Genomic DNA, 23,988 nt, shown 5'->3' on the forward strand with positions numbered 1-23,988 from the left:
AAGGAAAACCAATTCCGAGGAAGCAGATGGGTTAGTCGTTAGCAGTAGATTAACTCAGAAGTCCAGTGGCACGTTAAAGACTTTTAAAAACTTATTCTAGCATTTTTAACCAGTTAAAGCTTGCTTCATCAGACAAACAGATATGCTCTAAAATAAATGTCATATTTCAAATGCAACTGAAACCCATTTTACTAAAAATCAAGCTTCTTTGACCATTACAAAATATTTGCAGGCTATATAAAACAGTTTCCAATGTCCAAACAACTAAAAGTCCAAGAGAGGTTGGGCTCCTTGCTGAATATAAACTATGACCAAAATGCATTCCAAAACACAAACAGGTTTTAAAAATATCACTCCACTGACCATTAAAAATATTTTGAAGCAACTTCCAACAATTCAAATAATACCAAAAACACATTCATGAAACACTAAGGGAGCATTTAAAACAGCAGTTCTCGTTGATCATTCCAAAATGTTTTGAGGCAACTTGAAATATTAATAGCCACAGGAAAAAAGTTAATAAAAAATACCAGTCACCACTGACCATTACAATATACTAGTCCAAGAAGGATCATCAAAATAATAAGCAATTGCTCAAAACTAAACATTTCATGATCACTTCAACCAGATGAGATCTTATCTTCTGCTCAATATAAAACTAAGACAACACAGAGTAATGTGTAGGGTAGGACAGCCATTCAGTTGGCCTTATTTTCAGTTATATGTATATATTTTTCTGCAAAACTATCTCAAGCCTAAGGACTAAACCACCATTAAATTGTTCAGTAATAACTTGCTCCCAAATGTACATAGGAAGAAGCCCTAGGCTGTAATTACACTTATTATGTAAACACGGAGAAATCCCCGTTGAATCCATGTAAATAAGCACAAGAATGTGTCAGGGCCTCACAAAGTAGAGTGGTGTTTGGTGCCAGCTTCATTCATGTAGGGTCTAAAATTTTTAGGACTTTGTAATACCACTGAACTTGCCCAACAACTGTTAGAGGAAACTGTCTTAATAAGGAAGGAGAGAGGAGAAGTGGAAAGTAAGAGAAGTGAGCTTACTGACTCACCGAGTCATTGTTGCTGTGGGAAGAGAGGAGGAGAGCTGTGTCTCATCATCCACTGCTATTGCCCCAACGCTGTCAGCTCCCTCTCGCCCCTTGTGGCTGATGTTGATGATGTGCCCTCGGTTTTCTTGCTGGCCTGCTATCGTTGTGGCAGTTTGCCATCTGCTGCTGTCGCAGAATTAGGACCTGGCGTTTAGGCTGGAAAAATGCTAGAGCAGATGAAGACTTTTAAATACCTGCAAATAATGAGCATTGCAGACAGCTTTCGAACTTAGAGGAGAGAGCTGCATTCATTAAATATTAGAGATATCCAAGCCCCTACTGACTAAATACTATAGGAGAACATTTACATTAACAAGGTGCTCTGTATTACCTTCTGCCATTCTGGTGGGCCGTTTTAAGAAAGTCCCAATAGCCAAAAGACTTTGCCCTTGGAAATCTGGGGAGGTGGAGTCCACTGAACATATGCTCCTTAGGGGCCCTTATCTTACATCAGCGAGGACCAGGTTTATCCTCATTCTATTCAGGAATGCCCCTAATAACATGGACAAAGTTAGATTCCTCCCATGGAGTGAAAAGGTCCCTCATTGGCATGCAGGTTGCTAAATATTGTGCTCATATTTATAGCAGATGGAAAAGAAGAAGAAGAGTTGGTTCTTATATGCCGCTTTTCCCTACCCAAACGAGGCTCAAAGCGGCTTCCAGTAGCCTTCCCATTCCTCTCCCCACAACAGACACCCTGTGGGGTAGGTGAGGCTGAGAGGGCCCTGATATAACTGCTCGGTCAGAACAGTTTTATCAGTGCTGTGGCGAGCCCAAAGTCACCCAGCTGGTTGCATGTGGGGGAGTGCAGAATTGAACCAGCCATGCCAGATTAGAAGTCTGCACTCCTAGCCACTACACCAAACTGGCTCTCTGGAAAGACAGCGGAAGCTATACCAATGGCGATTTAGAGGAGTTTTATTATCAAGAGCCAGTTTGGTGTAGTGGTTAGGAGTGCGGACTTCTAATCTGGCAGCCTCACCCACCCCACAGGGTGTCTGTTGTGGGGAAAGGAAAGGAAAGGCGACTGTAAGCCGCTTTGAGCCTCCTTTGGGTAGGGAAAAGCGGCATATAAGAACCAACTCTTCTTCTTCTATAAAATGTTAAATTTGGAACCTTTAATTTTAAAATTTAAGAATCTTTTACTTTTACTCTGTTTTTAGAAAGTGTTCGTATTTCTCTATTGCAACACAAATATTTCACCCGACCACAGTGCCGCATCTGTTGCCACTGCTGGTTGTTACTGTTTCCATTATTGTGCTCTTGGCCAGCTCTTCTGCCTTCTATCATCAACTTGGACCCCAACTTATTTGGGCTCTCCTAGACCTGCTTCCAGGACACCTAGTGTGACTGGCCCCGGAGCTGCTGGCTTGCAGCCTCTGTCGCCACCACCCTGTGGTTCTTCCATTGCCAGTCAAGGCCTCTGCCAACTTGAGGCTTCTGCTTCCTTCAGCTCGCAGCTTCCACTGACACTGTGGGCTTCTTTTGTGGCTACTGTAGTCTGTTGTCATCGCAGTGGGCATCACCATGTGCAGCAACTACAAATTTATTGCTGTTCCTCCAACAATAAGAGGCTCTAAAAGACTTCTAACTTCACCCAGCACAAAGTTTTTATAGGGCTGTCAGTCTCGGAATCTGACCACAAGAGTCTCCACTGATGGTGAGGAGAACAAGGGAATGATAGTCTCCTAATATAATGTAATTGATAGATTGTATTATTGTTGAGGAGTGGAAGAAGGGAAATTGGTATTATCTTTTATTGTGGCTGTTGGTGGTCAGTAGGGAGGCCAGCAAAAGGCTGGGTTCCCTGTAATTGGTGGACAAGGGAAATATGGTGGTGGAAGAAGGTGGTTTAAACGAAGTGGCGGGAGATATGGTAGACCTCTGACTCATCCAGAGACACTAAGCTGGTGGGGCTAGGAATAACAGCTGGGTCCATAAATAATACCACTGCTCTACAGAGCTTTTACTGGGAGTAGTACATGGACATGGTGGGCATGACCAAGACCTGGGTACAAGAGGGCTGAGGCCATAGCTCTGAAAGAGCAGGCTCCACCTGGGTTCTCGGTCCTCCACCAATCCTGGGCAAAACACCAGGGGAAGGGGAAGTTGTGATACTGGTCCAAGAATTTTCTTTTAGGGCACTCTCCACCCCAACAACCTGAGGAATTGAATGTGTGAGTCTGGAGTGGGATGCAATGGAGATTCTGGCCATCTGTTTAGTGTACTGGTCAACTAATATGCCAACAGAAGCCCTGGCAAATATCCTAGATCTGGTGCCTGGGTGGGCCTTGCAGTTCCCTAGATTGATAATCTTGGTCAGTGTGGAGAAAACCAGAGTTTCTCAGGAGTTTGCATTCAGACTTGAATGGGTGTTTGGGTGTGGAAGAGCCACATTGTTAATGGGAATTTGATGATCCAGCAATTAAGGATGCAAAACTAGAAGGATGTCTAGGGAGGAAAAATTTGTGAGACAATACTTTCGGGTATTAAGGGTCATTGATGGTATTAGTCAGCTGCTGGATGTTGATGATTCCTTTGTCCAGTGAGAAAAGGGTTCATAGCCCAGCCTTTCATTTGTGTGATTAATTGCATCACTCCTGTGATAGTCAGGAAAAAACACAACAGAAGGCCTATCACATAATGAGGCCAACATGTTACAGAGTTAGCACTGGCCTATTTCTGATATATAAAGATTTCTGGGCAGGCTCCCTGGCCTAGCTCCCTGTATTCCTGCTTGTGCAAAGTCCTGGGGCCCTAACACAAGAGCTTAACTTTCAGACTTTTAAAATATATAGCTTAATAATTCATACATTCAGGGTAGTTAGTTATAAATAATTTGGGTACCTTTGAATGCCAAGATAATAAAGAAAATAGGGGTCTAAAATATTAACCATTTACACAAATAGAACTCATGCTTAAAGATATTAACCATTTACACAAATAGAACCTATACTTAAAGAAGCCAGCTTGGCGTAATAGTTACAAGCGACGGCTTCTAATATGGAGAACCATTTGATTCCCCACTCTTCCACATGCAGCCAGCTGGGTCTCAGTCCTGATAGAGCTGTTCTCACAGAGCAGTCTTCTCAGAGCTCTCTCGGCTGCACTCACAGGGTGTCTGTTATGGGGAGTGGAAGGGAAGGCTTTGGGATTTGGGTAAACTGCTTTGGGATTCCTTCAGGTAGTGAAAAGTGGGGTATAAAAACCAACTATTCTTCAAAGTAAGCCAAGTGTAAACTCGGAGAGCAAACTTGGGATGCAGTAACTTTGGAAGGGATCACATGCCTTAGGATTACAGCCTCAGGCTATCCGTTCTAATTTCTCAACATTTCACCGTTTGTAATTAATTGCATTTTCTCTGTGTGTAAAAGTTGCTACACTCCACTGATAAATGTAACAGCTATTCCTGCTGGCATTAGTGATTGATTAGTACCTAGCAGCTAATAGTTCACACAGGGAGCAGGGATCAATAGGAGTCATGGAATGTCACTCAGAATTTGGCAGGAAGGAGAGGCACTAGGAGAATGGGGAAGGGTATTGGTTGGTGTCATTAGCCCTTGAGCAGTTAAAACCTAACTGGGGCTGATCTTGAAGATTCAATGCCATGTGTATTCCAGAGGTCCAAGTAATTTGAAAAGGCCTTCTCTATGTATTAAACTTGGGAACTTAGGGAGCTATTCCTGACAGCATTGCACGTATTGCTGGTGGGTACTCAATTTGTGGCTAAAACTGAAATGTACCTGACAGGTTGCCACTGTGTTTACCTCTACTTTAAACAAGGTGTCATTCTAGCCTAAGGTACTTCTGCTTCATTTTAAAGTCCAGGCTGCTGTCTCTTAAACAGAAATCATATTTTTATTCCTCAGCATCCTCACAATATCATTGAACAATGTACAACTTTCAGCTTTCCTTGCACCTTGCTGCATTCTTTTCTCAATGTACTTCAGGAAGATATTTTCTGAAAGATAGCAGCAAAGGTGTGCTTGCACCAGGGTGAATAGGAAGTTTTGGCTTTTTCTGGTCCAGGCCTTTTCTTCACCCCACCCCCAAATTTCCTGCAGCTGCCATTCTCCCCTTCATATTACCTATACCAAGGAAAGACTTTTCCAGGCTTTAAAAATAAATAATTGACACATATTTACTGATTGTTTTTAATGCCTGAAAAAGTCCTCTGGTGGTTTTTGGGAGGGAATAACAGTTGTAGAGGACTGTGGCAGGGATCACTTCTATGTGGATGCTTCTTTGCTGCTGTCACACAGCTGTATTTGCAGCAGCAACAAGAGTTGCACTGTGAAATGCTGACGTGTAGCAATGCCAAAGTTTTGAGAGCTATGAGGGGTACTAATTTCATTTGTATCCTTAACAGTTCCATAGATCCTCATTTCTGTGTTGGTTATTTGCATGACTGCAAAGGGGCTTTAAATGTTTCTGTACTTGGCTTGGAGCCGTATATCAATAAATATGAACATGACTGCAAAGGAGTAGCCATTTTAGTCCGTCAAGCAAAACAAATATCTAGTGGCACAAAAATTATGAACACTTATTTCAATATGATCTTACTCTGGGCTACAGTTGAAAAGCTCATAGTGTAATTCACACCAAGCCTTTTTCTCCAACTCCAACACACCCCATCCCTGCCAAATCCCTCAATATGATTTTCCATCACATAACATTAAGTGGGCCTCCCCTGGACAGCTCCCCATGGAGAATGTCCTCTGATAAGTTGCACTGGAAAGCTGCTTGAAGATACTGAGATGCTGTGATTTTAATACTGTGATATATTTATTGTATCTGTCCAGCCACTACTTGAAGAGTGTCAGTGAGGGGGAGTTCACCACCTCCTTAGGCAGCCCTGAGCTGCCTTGGAGAGCAGGATATAAATGAAAGAAAATAAATAATATCTGTCTGAGAAAATAAGCTGGGAGCTCAGACTAAAATACATTTTGTTTGTCTTTCCAGTACCACTAGACTTTTGTTTTATTTAATTTATTTAAAATATATATTAGCCATCTTTCTACCTTACAGAATTCAAGGCGGCTTACCATGTAAACCAGGCTACATAAAATACACAGAGGCTATGAATTAAAATCACAATTTAAAACTGCCAGTAGGCAGAAGTAAGCTAATCAAATGACACCCTAAATTTTAAAAAGGCCCTCTCTTGTGTACTCAACACCATATAAGTGTCTTACAGCGAACAAGAAGCTCGGAGAGGGTGATTTGAAGATTGGCAGTTCTATTGGGACATGTGCTTCCATGGACTAGAAGTTATTTCATCAGATGCACAAATCTAGTAAGTGGGCTTCAGTCCAACAAACCTTCTTCCCTAATAAATCTGTCAGCCCTCAAAGTACCACAAGACTTTGTTGTTATTCTGTACAAGGGCATTGCTTGTCCTGCCCCACCTTCTGCAGGAGTCAATTTGTCTTGCTATTTCTAGCAGATGTGAACCATGTCCCAGAGGAAACAGAAGGAGAATCAGGATTTCAGTGCCTGTTTTCTCTTTCACAGTCCTGACAAAACATCTATTTCATTATTTCTTTCTCTTGCCAATTCACCCATCTGTCATAAAGTACAAATTGTGGTTTGAGATTTAAGTGTTAGCTACATTTATTGTTTCTACGGGGAAGATTTACCAGCTATGAACTCCACAGTAAACATTTATGTCCTCTTGATGTCAGCAAATAAAGAACAGTGTCCAAACTAGCAATCTTACAGGGATTAAGGTACTGCAATAACTTACACTCTCAACTTTAGGCATTTTGAGTGATTATAAATCATAGTTCTCAGCCCTTCAGATAGTTACACATACATGAATCTTTGCAGGATCACCAGTAGGGAATTAGTCTCTGCAGAATTCACAGATTCATGGGCTCATGTGCACACTGATCCATTGATTGCTTATATTTGTATGCAATTCTTTCTTCAAGAAGGATGGTCAATGGATCTAGAGAAAAATATCCTCTCCCTTTAATAGGGGCTTAATTGGCTATTGCCTCTATGTAAGGAAAAGCTTCAACTGAAAGAGCCAGCATGGTGTAGCAATGGTTAAGAGTGTTGGCCTCGAATCTGAAGAACTGGGCTCTTCCTCCACATGCAGTCAACTGGATTACCTTGGGCCAGTCAGCCACAATTCTCTCAGTCTCACCTACCTCACAGGGTATCTGTTGTGGGGAAAGGAAGGGTAGGCAATTGTAATCTGCTTTGAGACTCCTTCAGGTAGTATGTGTAGCTTTTCCTAAAAGTTCTGCCTGTTAATTTATTGCATGCTTTATAAATATATAACTTCCCTTTAGCAGACAATGCCAATCATCAGACAAGCAAAGGCTAGCATTTAGCTTTGAAAATATCAGCATGTTACAGCAGTCTTTGCAATTGAGGCAAAGAAAGTATAAAAAATCTCTTTCTATTGCATCTAATAAATGAGAGGCAGATTTTCTCAGTACAAATTGAAAAACCCTTTGAGTTTTTGTCAACAGCCTCTATTTGTCAACAGCTTTGCCTGTGTTTTGCTCCAAGTGAAGTTGTTTTATTTAGAAAAACATATTCTAACTGCCCATATTTGCACTGATTGTGAGTTGGTGCTGCTGTGTAGATTCTACTCTATAAACTGACTTCATACTAATCATATCTATAGTATCTCTTTGTACAGTTCCACTTTTTACAGTGAGGCTTACTTCCAAATCAAGTTGCCAGGTCCAGGTTGGAAAATAACTGGAGACTTTGGGGTGGAGTTGGGCGTAGGTGGGATTTGGAGTGGGGAGGGACCACAGTGGAATATCATACTATGGAGCCTACCCTCCAAAGCAGCCATTTTCTCCAGGGGAATGATCTCTGCCACCTGGAGATGAATACAATTCCAGGGGATCTACCAGGTCCCCACTGGGGACTGGCATCCTTTCCAAGTAAGTTTACATAAAAAGTAACCTGATAGCTTAGGATGTCTTTAAATTGATATTACTTAACAAGGATGTTTGTGCTTTTAATTGCATGTCGTGGAATGAACTTTTCAGATTTTGGTTTTTGGGATGAGGTTGGCTTACTTTTCAATAGCCTATTTTGGTTACCTTATATGTTGGAATATGCAAGATCTGCAGTGTACAATGGAGCAGAATATAACAAGTGTCCAGCAGGGACATTGGAGGAGATGGATGGTAATTTGTTGATAATTTTCAGTTTAGCTCCTCCAGTGTGCTGACTGGCTCAACAGGAGACTTCCTAGTTTTTGAGCACACTTCTTCCCTGCTTGCCTCCAGAACTGTTGCTGAACATAGGAATGACTTCAGACAACAGCTAGCTAGATGGTTTAGGTCTCATTCTTCTCTTTCTATACAAAGCTGTTTCTCTTCTGAATAAAAACTGTTTTTTAAGCAGCCTGCATTCTGCTCCCTTTGTATATTCAAACTTTACCAACATTGACAGGACCAAAAGAAAGGGAACCCACCAGCACAAAAACCTGAGAGCAAAAAGCAGCAGAAAAAATCATAGCGTATGCACATAAATCTTCCCAAACACAAATTACCTTGCAGACGTGGCCTCAATTTACTGGCACTCTTACTGTATATGATCAGCCTTTTTGCTACACTTGGAAAGCTTTGTGCTCTAGTAATTCAATGGATGGCAGTAGATAGGAAATGTATATTTCATTAAGAACCTGTTACTATGAGCACAGCTTATAGAATATTTGCTGGATAGACCACTAATAGCCCAAGTTAATGCACTGATGGTCAGTCTTAGTTGAAGACAACGTGAAGATTGATGAATTCAAAAAAACACAAATGCTGATTGCCTGCATCCAGAGCCCAAATGGCTGATTGGATGATCAGAGATGCTCTAGGGCAGGTCTTATAACCATTTGCAAATCTTCTGAGGATCAGCTTTTACCAGCAAAACAAACCCAGGTAAGCAAAACCATACTCAAACAGGGATATCCCCATTTTCCAGAATGAATTCTATGAGTTCAGAGACCATTTTATCAATTTCACAACCATGTCATGACTTGACATATGTGACTGCGGAAGAAACAGCAGGCTATACCCTCAGAGAGGAATGATTGATACTCACAGCAGCAGACATGCTTTGGCTTGTCAGAGTTCAAGTAGCCAAGTGAGTTTGCATTTGGAAAGATGCTGTTCTATTACAAGCAACAGCTGAGTTGAGGCTTTGTTGCATATGAAATTCTAGAACCATTAAACAGAACAAATGCATGAGAATAATCCATCCCCTATTAGGGGATGTGGGCTAAGTATTTGGCTGTATGAAGGCAGGGAAGCCTTGCCCACAGAAATACCCATTTCAGCAAAAGCACCACCCCTAAATGGAAGGGCACAACAGCAGTCTCATAAGCACCTGTTTGCAGGCTTTTCACACCATCAAGTCTCCCATACAGGACACTCTCCCACTTAAAAAAAAAGCCTAAACATATTTTTTTTCATGTACATTTATGGAATTGGGGGGGGGGTACTACTTCCAGAAGGGATTCAGTGAGCCTTCTTGCTCCTGCTATTGAAGCAAGAAACTTTCTTCTTTGTGATAACCTTGACTGCTGTGTTGTCAACAGGCCTGGAAAAAAGTGTCCTATTCCCCTTAAAAGAGACTTAATGGGATGTTATATTCAAGGTGAAGTTATTTACCTTCACACCATGAAAAAGCTTGAACCATCTATTTCCATACAATATACATTAAACCGCAGCTTTTTCCCCATGACAGCTAGCATTTTAATATGACCATAGCTACCTATTCAGGAGTTTTCAGGGGGGAATGGTTGATGAGTGGTAGTTATCCTGAGGAATACCTGTGTTTGTCTGCTTCAGCCAATATAGCAAAAGTATATCAGGATATTTTTATCCTTAAAAGACTAATAATGTACTGCAATGGGAGCTTTCATGCTTAGAGCCTACTTTGTCACATGCACAAAGCGTTGTATTAATTGGCACGGATTACAAAGATGCATTTAGTGTAGGTGTGGACTATTCCCAATTGCTGATGAATTACCAAAGTAGGATAATTGAAGTAGTTTACACTTGCTTTACTCAATGACACTTGCCTAAATCTCTTGTCTTGGGAAACTGGGATTTCTGCTATAATTGGAGCTACCAACAGGCATGGAGAAAATATCCTGTTCCTTCCATAGAGGCTTAATGTGTGAAAATGGGCAGCTGAAGCTTTTTATGAGGTTTAAGTATTCTATTAAGCCTCAGGGGACAAGACGTGTTGGCAACCCTAATACTGACTCATGAAGACTTACACCATGATATCTGAAGAAGTGTGTGCAGACATGAAAGATGCTACTGGACTCAAACTTTATTCTACCATAATGTATTAGTTAGGCTGAATACACAGTTAGATATGATGCTATGGCAGTAATAGGATTATTTTGCCCACAAAGAAAACCCCAATTATGAATGATGATTGTACTTCAATGACAATTCAATATCCAAGTTGTATAGCTGCAACCTGGCATTATAATCCTAAAAGAGTTACACACTGTTAAGTACTTTTATGTCAGTGGGCTTAGAAAAGTGCAGCTGTGTTTAAGTTTGCACTACTAGTTTTTTTTTAAATGTTACAAAATGTATATCCCATCTTTCTGCCTCACAAGAGCCATCAATGCGGCTAAGAAATTAAAACTTACATAATACAATCACATTTTAAAACCATTAAAATAAAATCTCCCCCCCCAAAAAAACACATTAAAAACACAGCTAAAATGCATTCAATGCATAAAAACAACAATTAAAACATAGGGCAGGAAGGAAGGATCATGCCAAATGGAAAAAAAAGTATTCACTTGCTGGTGGAAAATGGCAACAGAAGGGCACAAATTAATCCACAGGGGAGTTTCAGAGCTTTAGTGCCACAACTGAGAAGGCCCCCCTTCATTCACCGCCTGCATCAACCCAAAATGCAAAGGTACCTGAAGATGACCAAAGCAGTTGGGCAGGTTAAGGAAAAAAAGCAGGCTTTCAGGTATGGTATTCCCAAACCATATAGTACTTGTACTGTGGTATAAGGACCAAAGAAACTGTTTTGAGTTTATAGTTGAAGATGTAAAATGGTACAGCAGGGAAATTCCACTACACCTTGAATTGTGCCCAGAAGCAGATTGGGAGCCACTGTAGATGGGCCAAGACTAGAGTGATGTGTTAACCCATTCTAGTCAAGATCCTGGAGGCAGCATTCTGAAGGGCCCTAGGTAGAGTACAACGTAACTTACATGTAACCAGGGAACGCACCAAGGTGGTCATATTTTTCCCGCTCAAGAAAGCCCAGTGTGCTAATCAACTAAAGTTGGTAAAAGGTAAATGGTAAAATTGATTTTCAAAAAAAACTTTAACTTCTTCCTAAATATATAATACTCTAAGAAAAACTCTTATTACCTTATTTCCTCAAAAAAGATGACCCTGTAAGACAACTCCCCCCCCCTTTAAAAACATCATACACAAAAAGAATTTTAGTATTGTGTTTAACTGTAACTTGCAGGTAGATTTAAGACAACCCTCTCTTTTTAAAAAATGTATGTTTGGGGGTTGGGGGAACTACTCTTCCATTTGAGTCAATACTGTCTCACATTTAGTATTTAAAATTCAGGTAATGCACCAGTGACAATTTCTTGAGGATCTCTTTGGTCTAAATCACAAACACACTTGTGTGACCTTTTGGGCCAGTTACACACTCTCAGTCTAACCTACCTCAGGGTTGTTACAAGGGTAAAATGGAGAACTGAATGATGTAAGCTGCATTGAGTCCCATTAAGGAGAAAGCTGAGGTATCAATGAAGTAAATAAATTGCTGCAAAGAAACTGCCAGTAACGATTTGCACTCATTCTGTAATAGATTCATTTTCTTTTTATGACATCTTCAAACAATCGTCACTGCGCACGTTCCTTTCTAAGTCTGCATCCCACACCGTCTCCGCTTGGTATAGTTTCCAGGCAACCACCGCTCACCGATGAGAGCAAAATGGACCACTTGGAGGCCTCCAAAACCATAGAGCATACAATTTCGGATGACTAGAGATGCCCAACGCTTCCAGCCGAGCGCCACATCGTGCGAGAACCCACAAAGGGCGAGGCTTCCGGAATGAAGGCAGGGAGCGCGGTATCTAAATAGACCCGGAGAACTAATAGCGTCAGAGTTCTCTTCGCTTGGACAGCCAATAGGAACAGAGGAAGGGCGGTGCTGTTAAGGAGGAGGTAAGTTGTGATTGGACAGGGGTTGAAAGGCGGGGCAAACTAGGAGCAAGAGCGCGAAGACTCGAATTTATCCGTGGAGTTATGGATTTGGCGCCGGCGCTTCTGGGTTCGTCTGCGTCTGAAGTGATGATGGCGGCGGAGGTGAGCAAAATGTTTATATGACTGAAGGTGGTTTTCTATTAATCGCGGGCGTGGGGCGGTGGGTACTATTGTTGGTGGATTTTGGCGGCGGTGTTGGTCGAAAACTCTGAGGTTCGGAACTACCATTCCCAGCGTGCTTCGCGGTCCCGCTCTGGTCAAGCCAATATCCCAGCACGCATCGCGACCCCTGGGACAAGAGTTTCTTGGAGTTTTGTACGATTGATTGAATAATAGCCTGGATATATATATATTTTTTAAGGCTGCCAAGGCGTGGCATTAGATGTAGTTCTTGGCAGTTGCAGCTGGATATTCACATCCATCCATATCAGGCATATAAAAGAAACACTAGCTTAAAATGCAACTTTGGATCCTGTTTAGTTTAAGAACGTTTAGGTTAAATTTTAGGAAAACAAGACTAACCAAAGGGCATCATAACTTGAACATGGATTTTATTGTTTATATGTTTTATGTAAACCGCCCCGAGCCTCCGGGGAAGGTGGTATATAAATAGAATGAATAAATGAATGAATAAAAGTGACCAAAATGTATTTAACTGCTTCTTCTATGACCCTTCTGTCATTATCCAGAATGAGGTTAAAGAGGAGATACACATTCATATTTGAAGATTTACAGCAGCAATACCTGCCACCTTTGTACAAAGGTGCACGGTTGCTTGCTGACCAGCTCAGGGAATTGCTCATCATCCACACCTGGCTGAGCCATCCCTCTGCTTCACCTGTTTTGTCTGACACCTCATCATGTAGATTTAAATCTATTTCAAATTGCACTGAAAGTGTTTTGAACAATATTGTTAATCCTTGGATACTAGTTGATTGTACTCTGTCCATTGGACTCCAAATTGTGGTAGTGAGTTTCAGGAATGTGTAAATATTAATATGCAACATTTCAAAAAATAAGGAAAATTATGCATGTTTTGCTCTCAGTGTGCTTTCCAAGGGAGGTATTGTTTATTCTTCATATTATCAATCTACAGTAGTTGCTCTGAGACAGACCAAGGCTTCAGGGAACTCTGTTCACCATCAATAAAGAAGCGTCTACTGAGATATAGTAGTTATAGTGTTGGACTAGGATCTTGGAGACCCAGGTTCAAATTCTGACTCTGATGTGCAAGCTTATTGGGTGACATTGGGCCAGTCATACTCTCAGACTATCTGTATCATAGTGTTGTTGTGAGGATAAAGTGGAGGAAAGAAGAATGATGTAAGCCACCTTGAGCCATCAAGGAATGCAGGCCTCACTGCTGCAGGCCTCACATTAAGGAATGCAGGCCTCACTGCTGAAATGTCCATGGCACCGTCTTAGATGTGCCATTGGACTCAAATTTTGTTGTACTACTTCAAACCAGCACGGCTATCCACTTGAATCTATCTTAATAGTAGATCATTGTAACTGATGATGTCATGATGGTTATAAGAGTGAATTTCTGCAGAACTTGGAAGCATAGGCTTAGATCCAGTGTAAATGAATAGTTTCTTTCATTCTTAAGCTCTAACTGTGGCCTTGGTTTCATTTCGACCTGCAGGATGTGAGATCTCAGGAAACCTTTGACAGTGAAACGGACAGTGGACAGGGCAGCTGTGAAATAAACTCTCCAGTACAGATGAGTGAGAAAACTGCTTCCTCTGGTGATGATGGAGGTCTGTAATTTACTGTTAAATTTTCTTGTCCTTTAAAAACAAAAAGGATGCTCTGTAGCTATATGATTCCAACAGACAAAAATAGGAAAATATAGTGTAAATCTGCCTTAAAAAAAATGAGAATCTTCTACAGTGGCTTGAACTGGAGGCCATGATCCAGTTCATGTTCTCTGCTGCCTCTTGCACTTAGGAAGTGGCCCTTCTTTAAAAGTCGGAGAGCTTCTGTTCCAGTAGAAAGTTGCCATAAGCAACGAGAACAGTCTACCTGATTAAACAGCCTGTTATTCCATGGTAGCCTCTCCCTGAATTGTCTGACCCTTTCCCAAAGGCGTTTCAAATGTAGCTTGAGGGTTACTGTCATATTGGAGCAGATTGAAAAAGAAAAGAGCTAGGTACTCAGAATTAGCCTGTGCAATGTTAGAAATTATAGTGATATGTCAAATGGGGGGTGGAGGCCTTCTGCTCATAATAGTTAAATTTACCAATGAATGTCAGCTTCTTAGTGCTTCTCATCGAGTAGATCAGTGGAATTTATTCTGCGAGCCCCACTCACAATTACCAAGAGAGACACAGTTGACCAAAAGAGACACTTGACTACTCTGTGCCATGGACACTACCCCAAATGCACAAAAGCAATAACACATAATATAATCCTTTTAATTACCAGCTAGCATTCAATTGTGGTATGCCCCTTTCCACCCCTAGATCTCTACAACCTTGACACAAGCTTTGTTGTGTTGCAAGTTGTGTCGCATCTTAAAAATACAGTCATTTTATCTTGGGCCTATGATAGTGATGAAATTATTCCAGCTTCTAAAGCAATTGTTCACTTTCCTGCAATGTGAAGTGGCAAATCACAGTGAACAGTGCTCAGAAGAGCTCCAGGTGGCATGTCAAAAAAATCACTGCTGCCTCCTGAGCTATTATCACAGCAATAGAAGGTTGTACCTGAATGTGCAAAATTTCAGATAAAGAGAAGATAAAGTTTATTACTCAGTCACTTATACAGTGTTAGTGTGTTTAAAAAATTGATGCACATTACGAATCTATGGATCATTTTTGACAGAGTCAGATGAAGATATCTGTGTGAGTAAGAGAATCCGAAGTAAGAAGGTGCTTCCCGACAGTGAGAGTGAAGGGGAAGATATTTTGCACCCAGCATTGGAGGCTGCTGCTGGGGATGTGGAGAGCGCAAAAGAAACCAATACATTTGTTTCTAAGGAGAAGAAATTGCATCGCATCTCCAAGGCTCCACTAGACAGTGATGAAAGTGACACTGATGACCTGTTGCAGAATGAGAACCTTGCAGCAAATCTACAACCTGGTTCACCTGGGCTTACATTAGGGACATCGGCAATGCCAGGAGGAAAGCATAAGAGCAGCCTAGCTAGCTCTGCAGAGCAAATGGATGAAGAAGGAAAGAGCAGTCGAAGGAAAAGAAGAACCGAGAAAGAGAAGAAAATGAAGGCCATTAGACAGATGAAGAAGAAGGAAAGGAAATGGGAACAAAAGGTATGAAAAGGAGGAAAGAATACATCTCAGGGTGCGCGTGCATTTATGCACAGAGTAAAGCCTGATTGAATATCAGGCTGTGTTTGATTTATCCATAATGTAGCATGAGACATGATACGTACATGTTTGTAGACACATAACACGAAGCTATTACTGCCTGGTCCTTTTAACTGAAGGTGCTGGGTGTTGGCCCTGCGATCTTTTATATGCAGTGGAGGAGCTCTTTCACTGAATCACAGCTTCTTACCTATGACCTATAGACAGATGTCCCACTAACTGTACCATTGAAATGTCAGCTCTAGTCCTGTGGCAGTCCAGTCAGGAGATAGAATGGCTTAGTCTAGACTAGAGAAACAGCTCATTGTATGGCAAAACTGAACTGTTGTTGCAAAATAAAAATGGGGGTTGTATTACTGACAGCTCCCCTATATATAAAGAACAGAATAATCCCTACAGAGAGGGAGGTTCTGTAGCAATTACATAAAATGTGCTACTCTCTGATATGCTGGTTTTATGTTTGCTTAACTTGGTTAGGAAATGTTCATTGCAAAATCTCTATATCATACAATAAGCAAAACTAAGGTTGGATGCTGCAGCTCCTGATTCAATGTGGGGCATAAGAGGTTCTGTTCAGCCTGTTGATGGAAAATGTAAAATTTATTGCATATGTTTGAAAAAGCAACTTAGTCTGTCAGCAGCATAACCTTTCCTTTCAGATGTAAGTCATTTTTGTTACATCAGTGAACATTTCTCAGCACAAGCTGTCACAATACTATGTTTCTTGATCCAGGAGGAGAATGAGGAGGAACTTCTTGAGGATAGTGGATGTCTCCTGGCTGATAGAGACCTCTTTGATAATGGCTTGGAGGAGGAGGAGGAGAATTCCTTCCAAGAAGACCAAGTGTCACTAGAGTCAATAAAAGCAGCAACAAAAGAGAAAATGAAAAAACAGAAAGTAAGTTACTCTGCATCTTCCAAGGAGTCTGAATTCAAATGTGAGGAAACAGCTAAGAGTATTGTGACACACTGGAGCTTGTCTCATAAGTTGGGAAAACCTGGTAATCTTTAAAATAGCATAACACTGGCAGAAGGCTGTTTGTGTTTTAGTTGGTTTCTGCAGCTGTCTAGCACAGCTGCTTCTTTGGAGCACTACTTGCAAGTCTGTACCAGAATAGTTTTCATTGTTTTGTTTCTAGAGATAGCAGGTATAGAGAATAGCATTGGTTTTCTTTTAATAGGACAGGTTTAGTATAATATCTATTAACCTTTCCAAAGGTTTGGGACCATCTAAAGGTGTATGAATTAATGCCCTCCAGAATGTCCTGTCATTAACAGCCATTCTTAGGTCTTGCAAATTGAGGACCATGGCTTCCTTTATTGAGTCCATCTAATCAGTTCGGGGCAGGAGGCAACAATACAGACAAAATATCCACTGTATCTTTTTACATTATATACTGCCAGATTTTTATGGTAAAGTTTCTGTTTGTTTAAAACCATGCATTCACACAATAGAAGAATTCCATGCAATAAGGCAGAATCTATTTCCAAGAAATAAATTAAGATATGCCTCCAATATGGAAGAAACATAGCACCTCTAGGAAAATACAGGTACAACCTGAAATTTGTTTGTGTTTGAGTAATAGAGATCTTCAGCATATTGCTTATAGGTACTGGGAAGTGCCGATGGCCAGAGAACTCCTCCCCAATACAGTTCTCTTGGACATCCTGCAGAACAGAAATAATATTCCAGAGTTGCCCATTTATGCTTAACTTTAGCTGTTCAGGCCTGTGTCTTTATAAAGGGTTTGAATTAGTGCCATATAGCACAGCAACCAAGAGAATGGGCTATGTTCTACCAGGTTTACTAGTTCAAATTTAATATGTTGTAGACTCACTAAATGACCTTGGGCAAGCTCCTTTCTCTTAGGTCTCCCCCATCTTCAGTATGGGAAAGATAATACATTTGGTCCATTTTGCGGTAACGTCATAATAATTACTTGGTAATATATTACTTTGAGCATGAACAGTCCTAAGCAAAAGTACGCCCTTCTAAGCCCATTGACTTCAATTGATGCTGCTCAGGGTGGTACTGTAGTTGCATACCTATTTGGGAGGAAGGTATGTTGTACTCAGTGGAATGTACTTTAGGGTCAGTGTCCATAACACTTGGTTCAAAGGTAGAGGACAGCAGTCCGAGAAATTAGCCTCCTGTATAAAGGTTTTTAATGTTTCCTGTGGCTATTTAATTAGGGGTGTTCTCAAAGATGGAAATAACATCCTTCCTCCACTTTCTTTTGCTCTAAATAGCGGTTTTCAGGGAGTAAAAATTACAAGCATGCACTAGATGAATATGAGGAACCACTGTTAAAGGAGCCTAAGAAGGTGAGTATCTCTTCATTCTTTTGGGCTTCAAGTCTACATGGGTTTGATGTTAACACCAGCATTTACATGGTGTTTAGCAGAACCTCAGATTATCTCTTTGTCCGTCCTCCCATTCCAAGGGTGCTTTATTTCAGTTCGCTTTAAACAACATTACAGCAGATTGTACTGTGTTTTTTTAAATTAAAACCAGTGTATAATTCTTTCCTTTTTTTTTTCTTAAGGAGAGGAAAGCAGCCAAATTAAGTAAAGAAGCCATCAAACAGCTACATAGTGAGACTCAGCGGCTTATAAGAGGTATGACCGCTCTTGGCAAAGAGCTCCAGTTCATACTTAGCTTCAGGTGGTCAAGGACACTCAGAGGACAGAGGGGCCAAGTGAGAGGATGCTGGGGGTTCTGTGCAGGCGAATCTGGCAAGCGTTGACTATAGCGGCAGCAATCATTCGATGCCTTGTTAATTGACTTCTGTGTGAGCTGGGGCATGCTCTCTTTCTAATTGTCAACTTCAAATATTTTCCTTGGCTGAAACTTAAAATCCCAACCCTTCTGGCATGCATGTGCCTCAAAAACACTTCTGCTCCTGCACTGCGGCTTCTGTGGCCTTGCAGGTTTTTCTGCGGATGCTTCAAATGCAGTTAGTTGCAGCTGCTGCAAAAGGAGGTTTCATAGCAGGTTTCTTCAGTGAAAAATTCTATGCGGATCCAGTTATACTCTGTTCAGGCCTTGTTATGGTGTCATGCTTCTGCTAAGGCAGAACTGACAACATTAAGAATCCATGCAAAAATATCTAAAGTATTAACAAAAAAACTATTAACATTTTAAAAATGCGGTACCCTTTTAAATTGCTCCAGCACTGTCCTGGTGGAGTCAGAAATATCCTTGTTTTGATTTTATATCCATGTTCAGATGAGCGGAGGTGGAGTGGGCATTCAATTGTATCCTAATATTCCCGATTTCTGCTGTTGTATCCTAATATTCCCAGTTTCTGTACTAGCCACTGACTTCCAAAAAAGGCATATAATCGTTTCCCAGTTTGTTTTTGCTGAGATGCTGTTTTGTGGGCAGGAAGGCCACAGAAAGGAGAAGTTAACTGCCGGCAGCTGCTGGAGGGTAGAGTGCTGTAATACCAAAGAGTCTCCTGCAGAACTAGCTACTGAATATTGTGCCCAACCCCTACTGGCACTGAAGTATTTGGTGAAATGTTTCTCTCTGCAGTCTTTAGATTACTGAGTGTGTAACTTAATCTCAGTTCCAATGCCACAAAGAAGTAAAGTGGACCATGCAGAGAAAGACAAAACGCGAGAAACAAAATCCTGAGGCCGGAACCCTGATTGGGAAACGCTCCCTCCCCTTACCCTGCCAAGTCCCACATTCCCCAATGTCTCCCTAATAGTGAACATGTTTGTAACAAATTCTGATGTTACAATCTTGTCTTGGAGCTAATTGTGGCATTACACTGGGGCATAAATAAGTCACCTGAAATGGGTTGGATCCAGACTGAATTTTCTGTCATTGGAACAGAGCTTTTCTGCCAGCCCCTCATACTGCAACCCAGTCATCTCTGAAAAATAGAATTGGTAGAAATCGCTGGTTTCATTAGCACCTGAGCCATTGAGTTGGACCTACTTTCTCGGTTTTATAGGGCTGCTCATTTTTTCTAATTGTGCAATCAAGAGGGACTTCTAATGTCTATATAATATGAGTTTTGCTTGCAATTGGAATATTGTGGGGGGTCTTAGAGCCTCCATCTTGCTCACTGTTAAGAGAAAGAAAAAATGCTTTGGTACTTGATTGCAAGCAAAATGTTGTGTAAGTAATATTGGAGAGAGAGCTTCATAATTCTTGGATGTTCTATAGTGCTTTGTGATTTTTAGGATTCTTCCAGTTTGCTGATGTCAACTCTAGTCTGTCATAGTAAAACTGTTTCTGCATGGCACATGAATTCTTTGTTTCTCCGCTTGCAGAGGCCAGCATATCTCTCCCATATCACCTACCAGAAGCCAAAAGTGTCCGTGATTTCTTCAAGCGCAAACCTCGGTCTGCCTTCCAAGGGAGTGCTATGACTTTCATCAAGTAAGTCAAGCCTGCTTTAACTTAGACCTTTCTAAGTTATTGCTCCTTTTCACAGTATGGACACTGGATCGGATCCAGACCCTTTCCTTTTCTCTCTGCAGCCCCTGCTCATGTTGTTTCTCGGTGTTCCCTATTCCACAGGAGAAGTATTTCACAGAGATCAGCAGAGTGTGTGTGTTTGTTTGTGTGCGTGAGAGAGAGAAAGAGAGAGTTTCATTGATCTGGTAAATAATTTAGGCTGTATTCAACCCACTGTTATGGGCACCACAATTCTGCAGGAGCATTGAAAAAGTGTGCAATATATTTTTAGCAGGCTTCAGCTCCTGAAAAACTCAGGTTTTATTGAATACATCACACCCAGCAAGTCAATGCCAATTCCCAACTTATCTTGTGCAAATTGTTTATTTTTAGTTTGTCAATATGCTGTTATTTTTTCCATGTACATAATTTTATATTTTATTATTTCCTTCATATTTGATGGTTTCTCCTGCTTCCAATTTTGTGCTATTAAAATTTTTGCTTCTTTTAGCGGGTTTCTTATTTCCTTCCTTTTAATAGTATTACATTGATTAGGAGTTGGATTAGGATTTCCTTACGCTTTTCAGTGATTGTGTGTTTAGAATATATTGACTTTTGTATATATACTCTGCTCTTTTATGGATTTTTCAAGGCCTCTCACGAAGATTTGCTGTTTAAAACCGCACCTCCTCATGCTTTATGAATATTATAGCATCTGATGTTTTCAGGCTGCTTGCTGGGCATCTGCAGTGATCTTGTTCAGAAAGGTGAAGGGTTATAATGATGGTCTGACACTCTTCTTGGCAGATCAGCAAAATACCAGCCCAGATTAGATGAAGAAAGTCCCGTTCCCAAGATCTCAAGTGTCACCTGCAGCAACAGTGGAAAAGAAGCAATTGAGTGTCCAATAACACGGGAGCTAGAAACAGGACATGGTCCAGAAGTTTCAGCCATCACAAATTCAAGTGTTGTCAGATCAGTTGCTGGAGAAGGAGAATATTTGACAGTGAGTTGTCCTGAGCAACACAAACAAGACTGTGCTTCCAAAGCAGAGAGACCTACAAAGGAAACCAGTTCTGAAAAGCAAGGAAAATCAAACCTAATCAGTTCCGAATGCACTGAACCAATGACAACTAAAGTGGAGGAAAAAATACTTGAACCAGGACAGGAGCAGTCGCCTGAATTAGATGTCTGGCCCAAAGAACCTATGCAGCCCCCAGCAGCAGTCTTGGTAGCTCCTGGTGAAAAATCAAAGAAGTCCAAGCTAGAGCGCCTTCGGGAGATGGGGGTGGATCTGACAATCAAGCCTCGAATCCCTTCTGGGGATGATTCATTTATTAATCTTGATGAACTTGAGTCAAACAAAGGTACGAAGCTGATGCTAGGATCTTGCCAATTCTAGCCCAGTTGGTTGCTACTTATAGGTTTTAAGAGGAATAGCTATAGGTTCCTGGTGCATAGCACTTACTTGTCAGTGAACTTTAAACTCTTGAAGACTTATGAATACATTCATTCTCTTCTGGGGAAAGGATCTGTGGTTCAGTAGTAGGGTATCTGCTTTGCATCAACAGGTTCAATTCCCAGAGTCCGGTTAAAAGCATCAGGCCATAGGTGCTGTGAAATACTTTGAGCTGAGCTGTTGGTGTACCGTGTTATTCTTGATAGGCCAGTACTTTCAGCATAAAGCAGCTTCACTCCAATGCATTGTCTCTTAAAATGCTTCCATTTGTTGGACATCTATCTGCTATTTCATGGTCTGAAATTGGTGGCATTGTTTCCATGAAAGTTCATGTTCATTTAACGCTCCACTGGTAGAACTGTGTAGCATATTAACCTTAGCTGTGTAAATCTGAGTCATTGTAGTTCTTTGCAGTAAAATTAGTTCAATAATTAGTGACAGATTGGAATCCAGAACTTGATTTCTTCTAATAGCTAAGTAAATATGTTTTTTTTAAATTTTATTTTGAATTTTGTTGTTTATCAGTTGGGGGCAAATTGACAATACCTGCTGTGAATGCATGGGAGTAATTTTGTTCTCTTTTTAAAAATATGCAAACAGAATTGGAAGCTTTGAAGGAGCGTTTTGTGAAACATGCACTTCACACAACCAAACCAAAAACGGAACGGGTGCTGAACTTGAATGTAATTTGCAAAGAAATAACAAATGAGGGCAAAGAGGAGCTGAAAGCAGGGGTGGTACCTGTGACTCTTGTTGCAGAGAATGTAGAAGAGACAACCCACACAAAGCCAGGTATGTCTGGGGGGACAGCTTTGCAGGATGGGAACTGTTTTCCCCATCACTTGGACATTTGAACCAAAAGATGAGCAGTTATCTGCTGGGCTGTCACAATCAGTAGAAAAAGTAAAGGATTATGAAGGGGTGGAGCTGATGGGAGTGAAATTAGATTTAGTTACTGATTATATTTTGAGTTCGTTCTTAACCACTCTGCCATATTACCTCTCATCATTGGGCTGGAATCTGGTAAGATTTGTGTTGGTCTGTGACCATCATAATGAAAATTGATTGATATTGCTCATCAGCCCCATATTAGGTCCGTCATTGGTTAACCAGTATCAATCTTGTCCCTCACTGCAAAGAGATAAGCAAAGAGGCAAAACCTCCCCCAAACAAACCAACAAACCAAAGCCCATCATTGCAAAGAACAGCATACAAGGCATATGAAGAAGAAAGGGACTCCACCTTCATAGCCTTTGTCACAGTCATAGAGTGAGCATAGCCAACTGGAGTACCAAAAGACTAGATTCTTGCCTATGCTGTTATCTGGCCACTGGAAATAACATAATGGAAGTGTCTTTGGCTTCCTCTGTAAGTAAAGGCTTTCAGCTTCCAGAACAGGGATCCCCAATAGGGGTTACGCAAGAGCTCTCCAGGGGTTATGTGGCCTTTCCCAGAAGTTTACTGACATAGCTGGATTCTACTTCCCCTGTTGCTGAACAGTCTCATCACTTTGTCTAATGGAAACGGTTGATTGGCTGGCTCCTGCTTCTCACCTCCGCACCCACTTCTCTGAAGGGGCCTGTCACCACTTCAGGGGTTCCTCAAAGCCTGAAAAATATTCCAAGGGTCCCTCCATGGCCAAGAGGTTGAAAAAGGCTGTTCTAGAAGGAAGGGAGTTCAGATGTTAATTCTGCAACTCTTTTTGGCTTTCCAGCTTTTAGTGTGTAATGCTCTAGCCATACCCTAAGGGCTTGCTGTTCTTAACAGGTAATCCTTAACTGCCTTGTGGTGTCTGACCACTGAATGGGAGGAGGCAGTGTGCCGATACCTTTATCCCACACAGAGAGACCCTAAAGAACAAAAAACAGCTATTCTGCGTATGAAATAATAAGCATGGAGCCCTTTTGATGATGCTTCCTCTGCAAGCTCTTATTTTTCCATTTACAGCGTTTTTAGGCTGCCTCTCCAGGGAACTCTCCCAATAGCCCTCGGTAGTCCCCCCGCCCCCAGCAAATGCATTTTAATCTTAAAATTTAAATATTCCTGCTATGTGTATAGCCTCATTAATCTGTTTTGCTTCAAGCAATCAAACTTTTTTTTTAATTGGCTAAAGTGTCTCTGAAGTATTTGTGCCTCTAAAACTGCCCAGGTGAAAAGCTGCAAGTGCTGAAGGCGAAACTCCAGGCAGTAATGAAGCTCCAAAGGACAAAGGAACGCCTCAAGCGACAAGTGCTGCTTAAACTGGATAATGAGGATATGATGGAGGAGGAGGAGGAGGAGGAGGAGGAGGAGGAAGAAATGACTGATGAGTCAGAGGAAGAAGAAGAGGAAGAAGGAGGCAATCAGGAGGTCTCTCTCTCAGCACATTTTACTGTTTTGCTGATTCTTCATATATCAGCCAGGAACTAAGAGAATTAGAGATTTGTGCCAGATGTAA

The 23,988-nt window shown here is 41.2% G+C and overlaps 2 protein-coding genes across 4 annotated transcripts in view; one reads left to right on the forward strand and one right to left on the reverse strand.

Annotated features, from left to right (window-relative positions):
* LOC143837573 (protein argonaute-4) overlaps nt 1-9,274 on the reverse strand; it is a 39,511-nt gene extending 30,237 nt beyond the window's left edge. Inside the window, exons 1-2 of one of the 2 annotated variants that reach the window (XM_077337564.1) lie at nt 9,180-9,274; nt 1,074-1,279 (exon numbers count right to left, since the gene is read on the reverse strand). The gene's annotated coding sequence lies outside the window, so the exon portion shown is untranslated. Of the gene's footprint in view, nt 1-1,073; nt 1,307-9,179 lie in introns of both variants that reach the window. The other variant, XM_077337565.1, reaches the window with a different exon arrangement.
* Nucleotides 9,275-12,123: 2,849 nt separating this feature from the next.
* Nucleotides 12,124-23,988, forward strand: part of CLSPN (claspin) — a 28,589-nt gene continuing 16,724 nt past the window's right edge. Inside the window, exons 1-10 of one of the 2 annotated variants that reach the window (XM_077337562.1) lie at nt 12,124-12,310; nt 13,995-14,109; nt 15,176-15,621; nt 16,412-16,576; nt 17,929-18,003; nt 18,225-18,297; nt 19,966-20,074; nt 20,900-21,459; nt 22,152-22,343; nt 23,701-23,900. In XM_077337562.1, coding sequence (XP_077193677.1) covers nt 14,073-14,109; nt 15,176-15,621; nt 16,412-16,576; nt 17,929-18,003; nt 18,225-18,297; nt 19,966-20,074; nt 20,900-21,459; nt 22,152-22,343; nt 23,701-23,900 — 1,857 coding nt within the window. In that variant the 5' untranslated portion in view covers nt 12,124-12,310; nt 13,995-14,072. Of the gene's footprint in view, nt 12,311-12,330; nt 12,452-13,994; nt 14,110-15,175; nt 15,622-16,411; nt 16,577-17,928; nt 18,004-18,224; nt 18,298-19,965; nt 20,075-20,899; nt 21,460-22,151; nt 22,344-23,700; nt 23,901-23,988 lie in introns of those variants that run through there. The other variant, XM_077337561.1, reaches the window with a different exon arrangement.

This window comes from Paroedura picta, chromosome 5, assembly GCF_049243985.1.
Source record: "Paroedura picta isolate Pp20150507F chromosome 5, Ppicta_v3.0, whole genome shotgun sequence".
NCBI lineage: Eukaryota > Metazoa > Chordata > Lepidosauria > Squamata > Gekkonidae > Paroedura > Paroedura picta.